The 15,881-nt window shown below is 47.1% G+C and overlaps 1 protein-coding gene across 1 annotated transcript; it reads right to left on the bottom strand.

The window, feature by feature from the left end:
* Positions 1 to 5,707: 5,707 nt before the first annotated feature.
* Positions 5,708 to 7,429, bottom strand: LOC136355637 (uncharacterized). Its single transcript, XM_066308468.1, has 2 exons — positions 7,097 to 7,429; positions 5,708 to 7,018 (listed from the first exon to the last, which is right to left on the bottom strand). Exons 1-2 carry the CDS (start codon positions 7,427 to 7,429, stop codon positions 5,708 to 5,710), a joined length of 1,644 nt encoding a protein of 547 aa, XP_066164565.1.
* Positions 7,430 to 15,881: the final 8,452 nt, after the last annotated feature.

Raw genomic sequence — 15,881 nt, 5'->3', positions numbered from 1 at the left:
TCACCGAACTGAATGAGTTCGATGAGGGGTGTTCTGCTATTAAAAGCTTGGCGGTTCGGGTATGCTTTTTCTCCATTCTTGGTTTTCCTCTTCTTTTTTACATGTCCCATAATTAACATTTGATCTCTTCGCTGTTCCTCTTTTGCATCCAGATTCTTACAGCTCACTGTTCGACAGAGCGAACCGTGCGGGCTCGTCTTGACGGATTTAAGAACCGTCTTTGGGCCAAGGATGACAAAATAGGCCGCAAGAACTTGGAGATGGAGGCCCTCGCCAACACCCTGAAAGAGGCGAAAGCCGAAAACAAGCGGCTCCAATCCGAGTTGGAGAAAGGAAGAGAGGCTAGGGCCGAGGTCGATCGCCTCAAGGCCAAACTGAAGAAAGGGAGAGAAGCCATAGCTGAGGTTGATCGCCTCCAGGCCGAATTAAGGAAAGAAAAGGCCCATTCCGCCGTGCTGACGGATTATTATAACCTTACTGAGCCAAAGATGGAGGCTCTTCGCCTGGAGGTCAGCAAGGCCGAAGCGAGCGCTGTGGAGGAGTCGCAGCGGTTTTCGCGGGAGATGGTGAAAACTACCGAATCTGCAAGAACGGCGTGCCAAACGCTTCGCCTCGCCCTTACTGACATGGGTGCAAAAGTGCGAGGGGTCCCTACCGAAGATGCCTCGGCCTTCAACTTCTCCGAGTGGACCCAGCAGGCTGGTGGTTCGGTTTCGGACTGCGCCACTGCGTACGGCGATTGCTGTGCGCGTGTATCAGTGGCCTTTACTATGGGTCTCCTGCAATAGTTCGGCTGCGAGCACGTCGCCGAGTTCCCTAACTATGCGAAGGGGGACTGGGAGATTAGTGCGCAGGACATTTTGCCTGCACTTCGTGCGTGGCGGAAACAGTTCTGGCAGAAGGACGGCCAGTCCACCGCCAAGGCGCGCCTTTTGGAGCAACTAGCGAAGGCAGAGGCGGCAGACCTTTGCGAAGAAGAGGACGCGGCGGCTGAAGGGGTTGGAGGCGATGCCCAGGATCACCCAGAGGTGTAAGGCCCTCCGCCCTTTCCTTAGATTTTTGTATTTTTCCTTCTTCTTTTTGTGTTCGCTAGGAGTGGCGAACGATGTGTATTTGGTGGGCTGCCGCTAACCTCCTTATTGTAGCCGAAAAAGGGGCCCTTGGATATTTTGAATATATATGACTCACTCTTAGCCACTTTTTGATGGTCGAAGTCTTTGGCGTATTTATGATTACGCCCATTTCACATTATGCAATACTTTTTTCTTTTTTCGCCTATTCTTACTATGCAATTCGCCTTTTGCCCTTTTTGCACTGTCTACCAGGGTGTTCGCCGAAAGTTGTGCATTCGGCCCCCTTCTGGGAGTTGGCGATATCAAAACGAGAAATTTGTGGCATTAAAGGATTTGCCAAAGGTGCGATGCCCATTTCGGCCTGTTTATCGTGAAATGGTGATAAACGGACGCATCTATAAGGTTTTTAAGGTTGCCGGGTGGCTTTGGGCGCACCCTGGGCGAACCTTAGAAGACTACGATATTGTTCATTCAAGACGTTTGGAGGACATGGCTCGCTTTGGGCGAAACCATCAGAAGACAGTTCGGCAGGAGGCGATCTCCCAGCGTCGTTACAGTCTAGTCTGTATTTCGCCCCCTTCTCCTCTTAGGGTTGTGTATGATATTAGTAGTGATGATGAACCTAGTTCGCCCGATCACTCCTTAGAAAGAGAGAGATCGCGGGGGCGAAGATGTAATTTATCTGTAAGCCGGGCTGTAACGCCATTGCTCCTTTTTCTTCATTTGTACCATTGTGATGTATTCCTCGATACATTTTTATTTAAAATCAATAAAGGTGCGTTTTATTTCCTTTTCGCTATTTTTGCATTGTCACTTCGCGTGCTTTTCGTTGGATCGGAACGTGTCGGCCCCTTTGCATATATTAGCGAAATAGGTTTTGACTTTTCAGCTTTCGGTTTCCGCTTTCGATCCGTTTTGTTCTACGTTATAGGAAGCACTCGTGCTTTCCTTTCGATCGAGTGTAACGGTGTTCGGCTAATTGTTCTCTGAAACAAGCTGTTGCGGTTTCAATCGTTCGGCGAGCGATGCTTCGGCCGATTCGTTTCGCCCCCTGGCCTTTTTCGCTGATCAGGCGTTTGCCTTGGGGTTTTTCCGCAAATTATCAATTGCACAAACAAATAAAAAGAAGGCAGAGGACACAAAGATTTTATACTGGTTCAGGCTTCCGTGGTGGATAATAGCCCTACATCCATTTTTTTTGTCTTTTTTCATCTTCCTCTTTTTTTTCCTTCTTCTTTTTTTTCTCTTTTTTTTTCTTTTTTTTCTTGCCGAAAGGCTTACATAGTGCCGAAGGGCTTACATAACGATATATACATTTTTACAAGTTGGCGATTTGGGTGCCACCCGTTCTAGACATAGAAACGCTTGAGAGAGGCAGCGTTCCAGGAATGGTCGAACTCTTCGCCTTCCAGTGTCGCTAGTTGAAAGGATCCCATCCTGGATTTGTGCTTGATGAGGTACGGTCCTTCCCACTTCGATTCAAGCTTGCCAATGGCTATCGGGTTCGCCTTTTTCCTTAGGACAAGATGACCAGGCAACGGCTCTGTCGGTCGAACTTTTTTGTTGTAAGTTGCCGAAGTGCTTGTGGCATACTTTTGCATGTGCTCGAGTGCTTCGACTCTTACCCCCTCCAAGAGTTTGAGCGACAACTCGCGCCCCTCTTCGCCCCCAGAGAACGTCACCCTTGGTGAGTTAGCCCCTAGCACTGTTGGGGTCATTGCCTCATCGTCATAGAGAAGCATGAACGGGCTGAACTTGGTTGGTCTTGTGGGGGTCGTCCGAAGGGCCCAGAGAACAGATAGCATTTCCTCTGGCTATTTGCCCTTCGCTGCCCCCTCAAACCTTTTCTTTAGTGCTTCTAGGATTTTACCATTTGTACGTTCGGCCGCTCCATTTGACTGCAGGTGCGCGACCGATGCGAACCTGATTTCCAGGTTAAGCCCTTCGCACATTTCTCTGAACTTGTCTGAGTCGAACTGCTTGCCGTTGTTAGTGATGAACTCTTTTGGCACTCCGAAACGTCAAACAATGTTTTTCCATACAAACTTCTGTACTGCTGTAGAAGTGATCGCACCAAGGGGTTCGGCCTCAATCCATTGAGAGAATTATTCAACGGCCACAATTGCGAACTTGTGCCCGTTTCGTGCCGCCGGGAATGGCCCAATAATGTCCAGTCCCCATCTGGCGAAGGGCCAGATTGGTGCGATGGGTTGCAACTCATACTGGGGCGCGATTTGGCTTCGGCCATGACGCTGGCAACTTTCGCACTTCTTGATTTGCTCAACACATACTTTCAACACAGTGGGCCAGTAAACTCCTTGTCTAAATACTTTGGAGGCAACTGTTCTTGCGGCTTGGTGCGCGCCACATAGCCCCTGGTGTATTTCCTTCGCCATTTCCTCGCCTTCGGCGAAAGAAATACAACGAAGCAAGGGTTGAAGTATCCCGGAGCGATAGAGCTGGCCCGAGACCATCTTATACTTTGTGGCTCTGAATTGCAAGCGCTTTGCCTCTGCTTCGTCTACCGGAAGCCAACCAGTTTCAAGGTGCTTCACAAACGGGGGTTCGCCAGTCGTATGGGTCTTCGCCCAATTTGACCTGGTCGATTGGCAGGACCTCCAGTCTGTCCATGGGCACGCTTGGTGCATACAGGACCTCAAAAAAGATGCCAGGCGAATGTGGGCCACCACAAGCGGCAGATTTCACCAGGGCGTCTGCTTCCTCGTTCTGGCCTCTAGGTAAATGTTTGACCGTTATGCCGGTGAAGCACTTTTCCATAGACCGAACGGCATCCAAATACCTTTTCATCCCTTCTTCTTTTGCCTCAAAAGACTTGTCGACATGGCCCGCCACCAGCTTGGAGTCGGTTCGGATTAGCAGGCGCCGAATCCCCAATGCTTTTGCCTTTCTTAGGCCCAAAAGAATGGCTTCGTATTCTGCCGCATTGTTGGTTGTGTCGAACTATAGCCTTGCAGCATACCGAATTGGCATACCATTTGGCGAAGTGAGTACTACCGCAACGCCCGCCCCCTTGTGCGACCATGAACCGTTGGAGTACATCACCCAGGGCTGTTCGACGGGCTCGGGTTCATGGGCGAATGCCGGTGTCCATTCGGCCACAAAGTCGGCTAGCACTTGGGACTTGACAGCAGTGTGGGCAACAAAATGTAAGTCGAAAGGGGATAGCTCTACTGCCTACTTGCTAAGCCGGCCAGTAACTTCTTTACCCCGGAGTATTTCACTATGACTTTGTGGGCCTGAAAGTAATGCTTAAGCTTGCGTGAAGTCATCACCAGGGCGTAAGCGAGCTTTTCTATTTCAATGTATCTTGTCTTCGCTCCTTGCAATGCTTCAGAGACGAAATAGACCGGTTTTTGGCCTGAATCCGTTTCTTGGACGAGAGCAGCACTGACTGCCACTGGGAAGCCGCCAGGTATAGTAGCAGTTCGCTTCCTGATGCTGGGCTGATCAGAGCTGGCGGGCTTTGCAGGTATTGCTTTAGCTCATTGAACGCTGCTTGGCATTCGGGAGTCCAGTTGAATTTTCCCGCGCCCCGGAGGGTTTTGAAAAAGGGCAAACCTCTTTCGGCTGCCTTTGAGAGGAATCGACTGAGTGCCGCAATTTGGCCCGTGAGCTTTTGTACTTCACGTACGCTTGATGGAGGCTTCATTTGCTGAGTGGCATCGATTTTCTCGGGATTCGCCTCGATGCCTCTTTCAGAAACAAGGAAACCCAACAGCTTTCCTGCGCGAACGCCGAAAACACACTTCTCAGGATTCAGTTTCATACCCGCTGCGCGCAAGTTGTCGAAGGTCTCCTGTAGGTCGGACGCATGGTCGAAAGCCTTACGGCTTTTTACGACTATGTCGTCGACATAAGCTTCCACGTTTCGCCCCAACTGCTTGTAAAGGACCTTGTACACCAGCCTGGCGAATGTTGCTCCGGCATTCCTCAAACCGAAAGGCATCCTGAGGTGACAAAAGGTGCCGAACGGTGTGATTAAGGCTGTCTTGGGGATGCTAGCCGGGTTCATGCGAATCTGATGATAGCCGGAATATGCATCTAGGAAGCTCATGAGTTCACAGCCGGCTGTCGAATCCACGAGCTGGTCGATCCGTGGCAAGGGGAAATCATCCTTCGGACATGCTTTGTTTAAGTTTGTGAAATCGACACACATGCGCCATTTGCCATTTGACTTCCGCACCAACACTGGATTCGCCAGCCACTCAGGATGATCGATCACTTGAATGACCCCTGCCTTGAGCAATTTTAGGATTTCGGCTTATGCTGCCTCCTGGCGATCAGCGGACATCTTGCGTAGCTTCTGTTTCCTTGGCTTGGCATCCGGCTTGACTGCCAGGTGATGCATGATGAGATCTGCCGAAACACCTCCCACTTCATCAGGGCCCCAGGCGAAGATATCAATGTTCTTTTTGAGTACCTCTAGGATGTTCTTAACTTCTTCTTCGCCCATGTCGCCCCCCCCAGTGATACGAGCTTTGTGGGGTCGGCATCATCAATTTGCATCTTGACTATCTTGCCGTGAGTGGCGAGCTTTGGCGTGTGCTTCGCCCGGTCATGCGGTTCGGCCTCAACATTGTGCACTGCTCTATTGATTATGGCCAAATCGCCTTTTAAAGCAGCCGAAGCTGAAGCCCCTTGACCACGATCACTCCTGCCGGGCCATACATCTTGAGCTTGAGATAATTGTGATGGGAAATGGCTTCGAACTTGTTCAAGGTTGCACGGCCGAAGATGGCATTGTAGTTGTATGGGATGTCGACAATGTCAAACAATACTTGCTCTTCACGTCTGTTTTCCCCCGTGCCGAAGGCTACTATCAACTGTGCTTGGCCAAGAACTTGAACTGCTTCTCCGCTGAATCCACGGAGCGATGTCGGTGCTGGGGTAAGGGCTTGGGTAGTCAACCCCATCTTGGCATATGCTTCGGCAAAGATGACCTCGAAACCAGCTATCTCAATTGAGATCACCAGAGGATCTTGATGCGGGAACATTACTCCTTCGACATCTTCTGGCCCAAAAAAGATTTGCTGGTTCAGATACTGCGGAGTCCCTTCGCCTGCCAAAGTGATATTGTGGACCGTTCGCAGCTGCATCTTCTTCTGTCGCTTCGACAGTTGGATCGGCGGGTCGACCCTTGTAATTACTTGGATTACTCTGCGTTGCGCATCTTGGCGCTGTTCGGTCGGGGGTGCTTGTTCTTGAGCTATTTCACGAGTTGCTTCGGCCACTGCTCCCTGCTGCGTCCTTGGATCTTGCGCGTTGCCACGTTGCCGAATGTTTCGGCATTGCTCCGTGGTGTGCGAAGAGCGTCCGTGGAAGGTGCAGTAGAGGTCTTTTCGGACCTTCTTGCGGACAGGCTGCTGATGGTTGCTTGCTTGCTGAGCGTCGAACTCCTTCCGGAGGGCTTGCACTTCTTCGACAGCCATCACAGCCTTGCCCGCACGGTCGGTTCTGAACTTCCTCCAGGTCATGGGGGCTTGACCTTGCCTTGGCGGTTGTGCTTGGATCGCCGGCTGGGGCTGGCGAACAACGAGAGGAGGTGGTTTGACAACTTGAACTTGTTGTTGGGCTTGAGCAGCGGCTACGAAAGCCTTATCGTACTCAGCTTGTATTGCTTGTCGTCGCTTGGAATCCTCTTCGCCCCTTGCGAACCCATCAATGATGCGAAGTAGGTGTTCAAGCATCTGCGGCTCCTTGTTGGCGATTTTTCTTGTGAGTTCGCCCTCGAGTAAACTAGCCGAAGCGGCGTTTATGACTGATGCCTCAGTTATGTCTTGAACTTGGCACCGGGCTTGCGAGAAGCGACGCATGTACTCCCTTATCGACTCCCCTAGCCTCTGGCGAATGCCGAGTAGATGCTGCTGCGTCTTCGGCTCCTCATAGGTGCCTCGAAAGTTAAGGACAAAGACATCGCGCAATTGCTCCCATGAGTAAATGCTATTGGCTGGCAAATTGAAATACCAAGAGCGGGCGATGCCGTCTAGTGCGAGATGTATTACCTTTGCCTTGGTATTTTTGTCGCCATGAGCCGCTTCGATCGCGGATTCATAAATGGAGAGGAATTCCTTTGGGTCAGTTTCGCCTGAGTAGCGTGGGACGGGTGGGAACTTGAACTGGGGTGGGATTGGACGGGTCTTGATTCCCCCACTCCTCGATAGCCCCTTTTCACCCCCTGCCCTGTTCACGGCACCTTGCTGCGGGTACGGCGTGGCGAAGGGTGAAATCATGGCTTGCGCGTGAGGTTGGGCCATGGCATTCGGCTGCCCGGCCCCGATTGGTGATGCTTGCTGAGCCGCCATGAATGGGTCGAAAGTTGGCTGTGACCATGTCATGGCGACCTGGTTTGGTGCTTGGTTTGCTCCGAAGCCTGGCGTTGGTGCTTGTGGCCGAACGGTTGGCGCATGAGCAGCATTGATAGAGTCGAACTGCGGTCCTTAACTCCATAGCGAAGCCCCCAGACCTGGCTGATTCGAAGACGACCAACTAGGCGCACCTTGACTTGTATTCCCCTCCGGGTAGGCCGAAGGGGCTGTACTTGAAATGTTGTGGGGTTGGCTGAGCTGCTGAAGGAAAGCTTGGAGCTGCGCCTGCAGAGCCGAAGCCCCTTCTGCCATTGTTTGTGGCACTTGGCCAGGCGGTTGACGATGTACTTGGGCAGCGACCGGTTGAGCTTGCAGTTGCACGTGAGGGGCCGGATGCGCTGCTGCGGTCGATGGCTGCCCGGTGAAGTACATTGGCGCTTGCGCGACTTGTGGCGGAAGGGGCTAGGTCGGCACTTGTGGATAGACTTGGGGTGGGACATAGCCTGCCGAATACTGGAGGATTGGTGCCGAAGCGACCTTGGACCGCCTTGCCGCCTCGTACGCTTGCTGCTGTTCTTGCATTTGGCGAAGCATGTCTTAGAGTCGTGTCATGTTCTATCGCATGGCTTCCATGTCAGCTTCGGTTTGTGTCTCGGGGTCAGGGTTGACTTGGGCTTGCACAGCGGCGAGCGTAGTTTGGGCCGCTGCCGGCTGCGACGGAGCGGCTTGGGGCACCAGTAGTTGGCTTGTCGAAAGAATCTCCGCCCTGGTCTGGAGTGCCCTCGCCGCCGCAGCCGCCTTCACCATGTCAGCCGCGTTCGGCACCTGCACAGAGGTAGCAGGGGCCGAAGGCGGTAGTGATGGCGCAGGTGCAGAAGCAGATGGCGCTCCTCCATCTTCGGCGATAGGCGCCGAAGGCTTTGCTCTCTCTGCCATATCTGCCCCGGCGTCGCTTTCCTTTCGCCTTGTAACCTTCTCTTTTAAGACCTTCTTCGGTGGTATTCGCTCTCAGTGGTTTCGCTCGGAGGTCCCCACGGTCGGCGCCAGCTGTTGTCGAAATGACAACTGCCTACGTCGAAAGACGTGGTTACTCAACAGTGGTTGAAAGTAAAGTGTATTGATTAGAGAATTTTTCTTGGATCCTCCTATTACATGGCCCTATGAGACTATTTATAGCCCCTATTACAGGTTCTTACTACTAGAGTTTTGGTTATACAGGAGAATTTACATGGTTACCCTTATGAAAGGGACATTTACATGGGTACATAGTGTAATAGAGGTTCATGGACCCCTGATGGGCCGTTAGGCGATCGTCGGCCCAATGGCCCCTAGGCTTGATGGGCCGGAAAAGGCTTCTTCGGCCCTCATGGGGGCAGGCTTGCTTTGGCGAAGTTGTCTCCCTTCAGCATATACTCTTCGCCCAAGAGGCCTCCGGCTTGGCAGAGTACCTGCACGATCCTTCGCCTCTCGCCGTCCTTGTTCCATAGTCTTCGCCATGGGGAGGGGGCCTTCGCCCCGACTAACTTTGACGTCTCGTGCTTGGATCCCCACTCCTCGCATAGCCTTCGACAGATTTTGGTCGAAGGGCATCATACCATACCGCCAACACATATAGATCTATTTTTTTAAAAAAATAACTAATACTTAATTAATCATGTGTTAAAAGGCCGCTCTGTTTTGCGTGCAGGAGGGATAGGTTCTCATCCTCTATTGCCGAACCCCTCCTCCCGGCACGCAAAACGAAGCTCATATTATTGCATGATTAATTAAGTATTAACTTTTTTTAAAAAAATGGATTAATATGATTTTTTAAATCAACTTTCATATAGAAAGATTTTATATAAATCACACCGTTTAGCAGTTTTTAAAAAGCCTGCGTGCGGAACATGAGCGATGTGGGTTGGGAAAATGGGTTGAAGAAGACAGCCTTAGTTTTTACAGCAAGGAGAACGTTGAGAGACCTGTCTCTCAATATTCTGTAACTGCTACCTTGAAACGCGGATTGAAAAAAAAACAAGAATAAATGTGTAAAAGAAAGTTACGAAATATAGGAAAAACACAATAGTTATTTGATTAGGCCATAGAAAAACATAGGAATCGGATAAGAGTGATAAACTTAAAATAAAATTTTCTGAGAGGTTGGAGCTTTTGCTAGCCTTTTTCCAAAATCTTCATAGGATTGTTTATTTCATAGGAATCTTGAAAGAAATGATAGGATTCAAACATTTGTTGGATCTTTTTTGGATTGATATTCTCTAAATTCTCTATGTTTTTCTAACAAATCAAATATAATGGGACCACGTGTGTTGCCTACTCCTGATTGAATTACACATATATTGCATCTCGGCATCTCCTCGGAGGAACAGCATCCGCCATCAGGCATCTCTCCTAGCTCGTTCATCTTTGTGATGCATTTCTTTTAATATTATCTTGTTAGGAATTATATTTTCTAAAATTTATCTGGTTATGCCTACATTTTTTTATGATATCTTGCATTTAAGGGATATTAAAATTAAAGTGATGGCCTGACTCGCATCTATATCAAGTTATCAACACAAAGAAAAAAGATCCTTTTTTCTTTTCAGAAAGCAAGCGCATCACTAGCACTTCATCGACACCTGTATATATAGGCAATTAGGCATGTTCTTTTCCTAATTCCTAGCTCCAGCTCTCCTGCTTAACAGCGTACCCGAGAATAATATAAAGTCCTGATAAAAAGAGGGTTCCACAAGAAAAGTTAAAAAAAATGAGGAACATAATTTTGAGATGTTAAGTAAAAAACAAATTTAAAATTTGCATTGCTATCGCGATGCTCCACGTTGCTACCTCCTCGGATTGCTATGCTACGGAGCTGCAGGATTGATATATGCACATCACCTTTTTATTTATATTTTTTGTCAGGACAATTACATGCAGCATAGTTGCTTTATTTTATACGAATCGCCCATGGATTTCGTCTCGATCAGACCAAATCCGCTGGTAATGGTGATTAATTAGTTTAAATGCCAGATCTCCTAAGCTCGATCAGACGGTTAGGCAGGCCCAGGGGTGGGCAGAAAGTAAATTTAATTTACTGAACTCTCTGCTGCCATATTCGATCGAACTGTTGCCTCCGATTCCAATTCCAACAAAGAATCTGCGTGTCATTTCTCCCAAGATTTCCAGATCCAATGCCGCATCTATACCGAGAGTGATGATCTGAAGCGAATCAGCAATACATAATTTTTTTTTCAGCGTTTCTTTTTCCTTCCCAGGGTATGTATGGGAGTAGTTTGTCCCTCGAAATGCTATAAGAAAACGACAAACAAATACATTAATTCATGCATTCCTATAGCTGTGGTCATACGCCAGAGAGCTAATGGCCCCATTTGAGAAACTGAAGATTGTAAGTACCTGGTGTACGAGCTGGTGTAGATTGTAGCTACTGATTTTCAAATTCTAAGTGAGAATCTAGATTGTTTGTGAAAAGTAAATGTGCAGCGAGAAGGCGCAGCTGTCAAAACCTCCAAAACAAGGTTAATGTATTGTATACCACTCAAAGATACTCCCTCCGTAAAAAAAAAAAAAGACAAACCTGGTTTCCGTGCCCAACGTTTGACCGTCCATCTTATTTGAAAAAATTATGAAAAAATTAAAAAGATAAGTTACGCATAAAATATTAACCATGTTTTATCATCTAACAACAATAAAAATACAAATTATAAAAAAACTTCATATAAGATGGACAGTCAAAGTTGGACACGGAAATCCAGGGTTTGTCTTTTTTTTGAGACGGAGGGAGTAATAAATAGTGTATAGCAGCGGGTTGCAGATAGCGGACGCTATTACGGGACACTAAGATCCAATAGCGGGTTTAAGAAAATAACCATAAATTTAGATTATATTTTAGATTATATATCAATGCTAACATCAAGTTTCACTTAATTTTTTTTTCACCGGATCAGTAGTTGATTGATCTTCTCTCTACTAAGAAAGATTTATAGAACTAGAAATGCCAGCAACAGCAGTGGAGCCACCTTCCGAGTTGATCAGGCAATCGCCCGCGGGCTTCAATGCCGGTGTTCCCGTAATCTCACTGTCCTCTTGTCGGCAACATATATGAAAGTTGTTGGTAGCACCCCTTTACACTCTGAGGCATACAACAAACTAAGGGACCAATTTGGTATAACTCCAGCTCTAAGATGAAATATGATATAAACTAGGTGATTCCCCGTGTTTTGCTGCAGAAATTTCTAAGTAACTTTTAATATTTTTAAATAATTAGAGTAAAAGTAAAAATTATATTAGTTATTAACAACAAATAAAACTGGTTTGTCAAACTATGTTTAGAGAGAAATGCATTTAGTAGACTCTGTATGAGATTGTAGATGAAATATGATATCCCGCACTTTGATTATATGGATAAATATATGTTAAGTATTATAAAAATGATGGATATACATATACATATATATTAAAAATATTGTGAAAAATAATGTGAAGGAAGATGATTGGATGTTGATTTGTAGAATTCAATGAATTATAGATGATGTTGCATGCTTGTATAAGTTTTATATGTAATTATTGCTAGTGAATGATGAGATGACATGTTTGTATGTTGAGCTTTAGAATTAGTGAGTTATAACTTTATAATAAGATATTTATAATAAGATAGGATACGCATAAGTACACCTACCTTGAGAGAAAAATATTGGCATATTTAGAAAAAAGGAAAAAAAATGTACCTACGTACTAGATACTACTATTCGCAAAAAAAACATACATACGTACAATCCAAAATGTCACATAGAATCACACTGTATCTCTTTTAGTTACGTCATTCTCATCTGAACGGTGTTAACAATTAGCACAGATAATTTTGACGACTCATATGTTTCCGAAGGATGGTGATAGTGAGTTTACGTATAACCAAGATAATATATCAAAATCTATGTTTTTTTAATGATATAAATACTTCTTTATTTTATGATTATAAGGTAATTTATTATTCTTATATTGAATATGGTGAGATATGACTTCTTTAGTAATTTTTTATAAAGAATAAATAAATTGTCCGCCCATCTATGTGAGCTTTTCTTCCTACTTCGACTAAGGCCCTATTTAGTTACCAAAACAAAAAAATTTCATCCATCAGATCAAATGTTTGGAGGAGTATTAAATATGAAAAAAAAACAATTTGACAGTTTGCCTATGAATTGCAAGACAAATCTTTTAAGCCTAATTGCGTCATGATTTGACAATGTGGTGCTACAATAAATTTTTGATAATGACGAATTAATTAAGCTTAATAAATTTATCTCGTAGTTTTCTGGCGGAATATATAATTTGCTTTGTTATTAGACTATGTTTAATACTTCAAATATATTTTCGTATATCCGATGTGACAACTAGATCTTAAAATTTTCCCCAACTAAACACGGCCTACAAGTGACAAAGCAACGTACTCTTAGTCTACCTATTAATTCCCCTGTACTCTCCGTGGAAAAATATGTACATGTACCAGCTCGATCGATCTGGTCGTCCAGTAAGGCAGTAAAGCGAGGGCACAATGGATCCGATCCGGAGACAGGTGCACGTACGCACAAACATTGACGATGATGCACGCAAAGGAGAGGAGAGGCCGTGCATGTGTGTGTACATCGATCAGTGAAATGTTGGCCTGACATTTCCCCTTTTGCATCGCGTGAGATGAGCCTGAAAAGTGGCCCAGCCTGCGCAGCTATATTTGCTAGCTTCTCCAGCTGCCTGTGGCATCATTCGCATAGTAGTTTTTATTCATTTTAAAATATATAAAGAGTTTTTACACGTATATAACTATATGAATAAAATCACTTATAATTTAGAACGAGATAGTAAGGACGTAAGAACAATTCCTCTGCATGTGTAAGAGAAGGTATGCATATCAGAGTTGAATTAGGACCTGGGAACTGTTGGGTGAGACGGCAGAGTGGTGGAATGGATATGCCATTTTGTATTGAAAAGAATATTCTCTATGGATCAGTCTGCTAAATTAGCTATATATATTGGTCATGTTTAACGCAGCTGGCGATTCCGACAAACAATATCAAAAAAAGCTTATGCCTATGCTTATGCTTATTGGCCAAAATTTAAATTTTTGACTTTAAATTTAGAGTTTTTACCGTGTGGATCCGCTACCGCCGCATCAATCCCCACCGCCGTCGCCTCAATCCCCGCCTCCATCGCGTCGATCCCCACCTCCGGCGCGTCGATCCGCCGCCGCCGCCTCAATCCCTGCCACCGTCGCGTCGATTCCCACCTCCGGCGCGTCGATCCGCCGCCATTGCCATCGCGTCGATCCCTACCTCCGGCGCGTCAATCCCCACCGCCGCCGCGTGGATCTGTTGCCGCCGCATTGATCCCCGCCTCCGGCACGTCGATCCGCCACCGCCTCTGCGTCGATCCTCTGGCCAGTGAAGAAAGAGAGGGAAGGGGCGGTGCTGCCGGGAAGGAAGAGGAGAAGGGGAGAGGCGGAAGAAAAGAGAAGGGGTGGGTCTTTATATATGTTTGTGAGTTTTAGGAGGCATACAGCAAATATTGGACTTATATGCGAATAAAAATAACCCAAGGGTTTAAATGCAAAATGTGACCGACTGACCTGTCCAGTACTGTAAAAATAAGATGGAGGTATGGCTTGCACTATATAAAAGATATCCTTAGCTAGCCGGGTCTTTAATCACTTTTACTCACGTGGATGGTGAGGGTGCTCCTTGCGTTGGCTATGGCGCCCTAACACAAATCACACAGGACGGCTGTGCCACAGTGCCAGTGTACTTGTCCGACTGTCCGTCAACTAACGGTGGATGCATGTCTGCTCTCTTAATTTCTTTTTCTTCTTCTTCTTGGATGATGTGTTGAGTGTTTCTCTCTCCTCTGCTACTATTACTATTTTCTTGGCGATGAACAAGCACACAGCAAGCAGATGCAGTCGACGATATCGATTTGTTGATCGTGTCCCTTGAGGTAGTCGTTGGCCAATTTTATCACCGTGGCTTTTATTACTCCCTCCGTTTCTAAATATTTGATACCGTTGATTTTTTAACACATGTTTGACCGTTCATCTTATTCAAAAACTTTTGTGAAATATGTAAAACTATATGTATACATATAAGTATATTTAACAATGAATCAAATGATAGAAAAAAATAATTACTTAAAATTTTAGAATAAGATGGACGGTCAAACATATTTTAAAAAAATCAACGGCGCGAAATATTTAGAAATGGAGGGAGTAATTTGTTAGTTTGGCTCTAGTATATATATACTCATACACATGCTTAGCAAGGATGACAGTGACAACCACAGGCCACAGTTGAGTTGCTTAATTACCTCCGCGAGAGCCATGGCCGTCCGTCCATTTGATTGGGAAACGCCTAGCTAGCGATACATATGCAGGGCCGTGTCAGGGTCCAGGCCGGCTGTGCGACTGCCTACGACCCAAGTCGGTACGGGATCCATCACCAACCAACGCCTAGCTAGCAGGATGTCGTTGTCGGTCCTCACGTCCAACTCTTACACGGCTACATCTTATTTCATTGTGGCTAGCGATTAAGTCGAGGTCATGTGATATTCTCATTTGCATCTATTTAATGAAAAAATTAGGCTAGTATATTGTTTTGTTCTTGTTGATTAATTTACATTGTAATTTTAGGTGTTTATAATGTTTATTCGCTTTATTTTTTACGATATATGATTTATAAAACTATATATTATAAGTAAAAGTATATTTAGTCTCGTGATCTATATTACGAACGATGATCACCTAGGACCATTTTAGAGCCGGTCTGTATATAAGACCAATGCGGCACGCATCAACCGATGCTATCTCACTCACCTACGGGTGTATTTGGATGGAGGGATATGGGTGGATAGGACATGGCCGCCCATTTTTTTTAGGTGTTTGGTTGTTGGACAGGGGTGGGATGGGGCGGCCCGGGGAGGAATATTCCCCCAGATGCTGGATGGGGGGATTCGGCCGATTTGCCCGGATCCAGCCGCCCGAGCGCCCGGGCGAGCGAGGGAGGCGGTCGCGTGACTCGCGTCACCCCGGGCGAGCGAGGGAGGGAGGCGGTTGCGAGCGGGATGCGGGCGGGGCGGCCGGCGCTGGCGCGGCAACGGGAAGAGGGACGATGGCGACGGGAGGAGGTGACGAGCTCGGAGATGCTGGTGGAGACGATGATGCGAACCGGCGACAACGACGATGCGAACCCGACGACAACGACGACGGTGCGGGCGGTGATAGCCGCGTCGGCGGGAGGCGGCGGCTGGCGGGAGGAGGCAGCCAGCGGGAGTAGGCGGCCGCTGGCAGGAGGAGGCGCGAGCTCGGAGACGCATGCCGGTGACGACGACGACGCGGAACTGTCGACGACGTCGACGGTGTGGGCGCCGAGAGTCGCGTCAGCGGGAGGCGGCGGTGCTTGCGGCCGGTAGGAGGAGGCAGCCGATGGGAGGAGGTGGTGGCGGG

Source organism: Oryza sativa, chromosome 3, assembly GCF_034140825.1.
Source record: "Oryza sativa Japonica Group chromosome 3, ASM3414082v1".
In the NCBI taxonomy this organism is placed as follows: Eukaryota; Viridiplantae; Streptophyta; class Magnoliopsida; order Poales; family Poaceae; genus Oryza; species Oryza sativa.
This window is presented reverse-complemented; position numbering and strand designations above follow the sequence as displayed.

Coding starts and splice junctions, on each gene's coding strand:
- LOC136355637 (XM_066308468.1), bottom strand. CDS start 7,429: ATGACATGGTCACAGCCAACTTTCGACCCATTCATGGCGGCTCAGCAA. Junction 7,019..7,096: donor ACAAAAATACCAAGGCAAAG/GTAATACATCTC, acceptor TACTCATGGGAG/CAATTGCGCGATGTCTTTGT.